The sequence below is a fragment of the Pseudomyrmex gracilis genome, unplaced genomic scaffold (assembly GCF_002006095.1).
Source record: "Pseudomyrmex gracilis isolate BER0280 unplaced genomic scaffold, ASM200609v1 scaffold_2024, whole genome shotgun sequence".
Lineage (NCBI taxonomy): Eukaryota > Metazoa > Arthropoda > Insecta > Hymenoptera > Formicidae > Pseudomyrmex > Pseudomyrmex gracilis.
Genome location: NW_018022608.1, coordinates 1 through 5,347, shown reverse-complemented (window position 1 = coordinate 5,347; position 5,347 = coordinate 1). Strand labels below are relative to the sequence as shown.

At 36.4% G+C, this 5,347-nt stretch overlaps 1 protein-coding gene across 1 annotated transcript in view; it reads left to right on the top strand.

The window, feature by feature from the left end:
* Window positions 1-5,341, top strand: part of LOC109862585 (fatty acid synthase-like) — a gene marked incomplete at its 3' end in the record, with an annotated part of 6,907 nt that extends 1,566 nt beyond the window's left edge. The window contains 10 exon segments of the mRNA XM_020442659.1: window positions 320-344; window positions 346-1,369; window positions 1,508-1,746; window positions 1,847-2,019; window positions 2,074-2,591; window positions 2,664-3,492; window positions 4,042-4,508; window positions 4,612-4,887; window positions 4,973-5,224; window positions 5,315-5,341. Coding sequence (XP_020298248.1) covers window positions 320-344; window positions 346-1,369; window positions 1,508-1,746; window positions 1,847-2,019; window positions 2,074-2,591; window positions 2,664-3,492; window positions 4,042-4,508; window positions 4,612-4,887; window positions 4,973-5,224; window positions 5,315-5,341 — 3,830 coding nt within the window.
* Window positions 5,342-5,347: the final 6 nt, after the last annotated feature.

The window sequence follows — 5,347 nt, the reverse complement described above, 5'->3', positions numbered from 1 at the left end:
AAAAAATTTTGTCAAAATAAAAAATATTTAATGCAAAACAACTTGGCGCGGCTGCACCTCAAATATAATGAACTGAAATTCTTATATGCACGGCAGTCTGATACTTACATGTGCACATGTAAAATATGTCTGTCTGTAGATAAATTTTTGGCGCAGCTGCGCCAAGTAAGTATTTTATTTACAAAAGCAAAAAATTAGTTTGTTTTGTGCATTATCATTGTTGTTCGTATTATTATACAATCAATCCGACGATATCTTGTAAAGAGATGTAAAAACTGTAAGATTAAAAACATTTTGTTCGATATATAATTTCTTTTAGAATTGCCGGCACGAGTATATAAAAACAGACATCGTAATATCCGGTGGCGTAGAGATTTGGGGTGCGAAAGCTACTCCGATCGTTTGCCGAACATCGAACGCAAATCTTGTGATTGAAGAGCAAAGATTTGTGGCGCATCGCGATCGCGAAAANATTTCTTTGCGCGAAGCAATACGGATATCAACGCAAATTGCACTGGAGGATCATCAAATCACAAAAGTAAAAGCTATCGAACTAGTGGAAGATGCAGATGATATTGCGAGCAAAGAAGAACTAGCATTTTCAGCNATACTTGAAGCTTGCGACAATTTGCCGTTAGTAAAGGCAAATGTTACACTAATGACATCGCCTACTCAATTTAACGCATTAGACTTGCCACCGACCGTAACAATCGCAAATTTAACAAAACATGTGGACAATAAAGTGTTAATGATTATCGGATTTAATTTTTTGTCAAAACGGACTTTGTTAGAACGAATTTTATTATTTCTCGAAGAAGGTGGCTTNGTGTTATCACGTGAAAAATACAAGGTAACCGAAGTAAACGAATCGCATTCTGTTTCTTGCGCATTGACCGACAACGATTATCTACAACAATATGGATTAAGTGTTATTCTTGAAAAATGTACTGAAAACGAAATGATCGTGCTTTTGAAGAAACGAGTTTTGATCAAAGAAACAACTGTCGTTCATGTTACCAATGATAACTTTAAATGGCTAGAAAAATTAAAATTACTCATAGACGAGAACAAAATATTCGATCAGTACAAAAGAATTGTACTCGTTAGCGAAGATGATTTCGAGTGCGGTTTATTGGGATTTGTTAATTGTTTGAAAAAAGAGCCCGGTGGTGAGCTCGTAAGAAGTGTGTTTATTCAAGACAAAACCGCTCCGAAATTTTCTCCGCAAGATCCCTTCTACGCGCAACAGTTGCAGAAAGATATGACAGTCAACGTTTTGCGATCTAACAAAACTTGGGGTTCTTATCGTTATTTCTGCTTGCCGGCTCCGGAACCCGCACTTGTACCCTCTGCTTATGTTTGTCAAACGGTAAGCAAAACTATTCGAATTTTTTTGACTTAATGATAATGTCACGATACTTTTCATGTACTGTTCAGTTTTCTACTTTTTAAACATATTTTTCAACATATAATGCTTTTGAAAATTTAATATTTCTTTACTTACTAGATTTGTGGTGATCTCAGTACATTTCGTTGGATGGAGAATGATATATCAATCAATTCTCCGAATCCTGATAACTTAATACGTGTAGTTTATTCATCCATTAATTTTAAAGATGTAATGCTAGCCACGGGAAAATTAACTTTTGAAGGTAATGAAAATCGATTTGAGAATATGAATCTCGGACTGGAATACGTAGGATTCGATGCCGAGGGACGACGAGTAATGGGAATGCGCGACAACAAGTATGTATAAGTGAACAAACGTATATATATCTCTGTTCATGAAAAAAATACGATAATTTTTATATAAATATATATGTTAATAAACTTTCTGGATTTACAGATGCATCGCGAATGTCGTTTTGAAGAGTGACTTGCAATGGGTCATACCAGATACTTGGACGTTCGAAGAGGCGGCTACGGTTCCTTGCGCATACAGCACGTCGTATTACGCTTTATACATTAAAGGGAAAATGAAAAAGGGCGATAAAGTACTTATACACTCTGGCTCCGGAGGCGTTGGACAGTCAGCAATTTATCTCGCCTTACNTATACACTCTGGCTCCGGAGGCGTTGGACAGTCAGCAATTTATCTCGCCTTACATGAGGGTTGCGAAGTATTTACTACAGTAGGCACCGCTGAAAAGAAACGTTTTATCCGAGAAACGTTTCCGGCTATTCCCGATGATCATATCGGGAATTCGCACGACACTAGTTTCGAGCAAATGGTTATGCGTCTGACAAACGGTCGCGGTGTTGACATAGTGCTGAATTCATTGGCAGAAGAGAAACTTGTCGCATCCGTTCGTTGTTTAGCGCGCAAAGGTCGTTTCTTGGAAATCGGAAAATTCGACCATGTATCAAACAATCCTTTGGACCTGTCATTATTTAGAAAAGAAATTTCTTTTTACGGTGTTTTTCTAGATGCGATGTTTGCGAGAAAACACAGAAACAAGGCCGAGTTAATGAAATTAATGGATGATGGTCTCAAGAATGGTATTATTAAACCTATAAAAGCTAAAGTTTTTCAGCGAACAGAAATCGAAGAGGCTTTTAGATACATGGCAAGTGGAAAGCACAGAGGAAAGGTACATAACTAATATATAACAATTAAATGAAATTCTTATTCGTTTTTCTTCAACGAGCGAATTTTTTTCTAGATAATTTTGAATATTCAAGAGGCAGACAAATGTGTAAACGCGCCGATCATCGCACATCGTCGTTATTATTGTCATAAAGATAGAACTTATATCATACTAGGCGGTCTAGGTGGCTTCGGATTGGAACTGACCGAGTGGCTAATATCCCGAGGTGCAAAAAATGTCATGCTGATTTCAAGAAGCGGCATCAAAAATGGTTATCAACAGCTAAAGGTTTCGTTATGGAGATCCTACGGCGTAAACGTGACGATCGTTAAAGATTATAATATCGCCAATCCTATAGATTGCGAACATCTTTTGCTACGTGCGGAGAAAGAAGCACCTGTGGATGCTATATTTAATCTCGCTGTTGTTTTAAATGACAACATTTTAAAAAATCAGATTACGGAGAGTTTCGTAGAATCTTTCAGAACTAAAGCTTGGCCAACGCAAATATTGGATAAACTGTCGAGAAAGATCTGTCCTAAACTTCGACATTTTGTTGTGTTCTCTTCGGTTTCCTGTGGCAGAGGAAGCGCTGGCCAAACTAATTACGGAATGACCAATTCCGTGATGGAAAGAATATGCGAAAACAGAGTGAGAGAAGGATATCACGGGTTGGCGATACAATGGGGAGCTGTTGGTGACGTGGGTCTCGTTGCTGACAGGCAGGAAAACGACATGGAACTAGTTAGCAGCGGCACGTTGCATCAAAGAATATATTCCTGTATTGAAGAATTAGAAAAATTTTTACTTCAGAATCGTCCGATTGTGAGCAGCATGGTGGTAGCTGAGAAGAAAAAAATATCCGAATGTTCCGATATGGTTCATGTTGTTTCTTCTATTATGAGTAAGAATTCACATTATTCAGACGGATAAGTCTCAGAACAAAATAAATCGGACACGGCAGGATGTGCCGATCGAACACAGACTCAATNGGACACGAGGTGAAACAGACACACGATAGTTTCAATCGGACACACAGTATTAAAACAAAACTATTTTGTTTATGTTTTTTTTTTGTTTGTGTTATAAGCGTGTAGACAGGGAGGCTGCGCTTCCTCGCAAGGGAGGAGTTACGCTTTTTCTCTGCACCTTCCTCTCGCTTTGCGCAGAAAGTTGAAACCTATGTGAAACCTTATTTCAGTTTTAGCCACGTTGCTACAACACGAACAAACAGAACATAAAAAATAGTCTTGTTTTAATACTAGTGTCCTATTGGAACTGTGTTTGATTGAGACTGTCGTGTGTCTGATTGATACTGTGTCCGATCGATACATCCTGCTCCGATTGATTTTGTGCGCATCTGGGACTCACTTTATAAAGATTTGTATCTTTTTTATTGTATGATATTTATACTCTTTGCAAATTTTGACGTTTCTTTATTCTGTGTGATAAGATATACAAAACGTAAAGGGAATAAGTCAGAATACATCTCTGGCCGAGCTTGGAATAGACTCTCTGATGGAAGTGGAAATCAGACAAACTTTAGAACGCGATTTTGATGTGTATCTCTCCCCAAAAGAGATACGAACTCTCACTGTTGCAAAACTGTTTGAGATGTCTGATACAGAGGCCAATAATAAATCTGAAAAAAATGAGCGCAGTAAAAGCGAACAAAATGTAGTACCTATGTTTGGTATTGTCAGAGACAAGGACTTTTTTTCTGAAATTCTTATGGACTTTTCGACTGAAAACAAAGACAATTCTACTCAGGTTTTTCTTATACCAGGAATTGATGGTTGTGGAACTGTCTTTAATCATTTAGAGTCGTATATTAAATTTCCAACAACATCTTTGCATTATAACACATGTATCATTTCCAGTAGGAATACTTTGTCAGAAATGNTTGAGATTCTTGAACAGGTATGCCGCAACGTTATTTTAATAATTATATTTATAATATAATGTTTATATTCTGTAAGTAATTTTGTAAATCTTAAAACATAAATTTTTGAATATGTGACAGGCTATATTAACAAGATTACGAGACAAGAACGATTTTGTGATGGTTGGATATTCCTTCGGATCTATTCTCGCAATAGAACTTGCAACGCGATTGGAAAGTTTAGGTTTTAACGGTCGAATAGTTCTTATCGATGGTGCACCCGATCAATTAATGGTACTAAGTAAAAAGTACATGATCTTCTCACATACAGAATCAGCAGATAATGATGCAGAAATACTGGTTCCTGTTCTGATGAATGTTCTTCTGAAAACNTATAACATTGAATTAAGTGAAAAGGTATTCTTTTTTTTTATAATACATTGAAGTAATGTATTTCACATATATTAAACATAATGATTTAATTTTATATACTGTCGCGCAGGACTTGATGGAATTGCAAAAGTGCAAAAATGACGAAAAAAGATTTGATATTTTTGCAAAACANTTTTTGGCTCAAAGCTCACTGCTCTCTCTCGCAAATTTGAGAACACTATATATAACAGTATATAAAAACTTACTGATTCTTCAGAAATATGATTCTTCTGTATCACGTAGCCTTAAACTGCCTGTAACTTTGCTGAAACCTACTTTTCCTTCCGCGCCCGAAGCCGAAGAAGATTACGGTTTGCACAAGGTATTTAGCGACGTTTATCTAAATTTGCATTTATAATATGAGAAAAATGTTAAAATTATCAAAGTTCTTAAATACAATTATATTTTTTAGATAACCTCTAACGTAAAGATACATTATATCGAG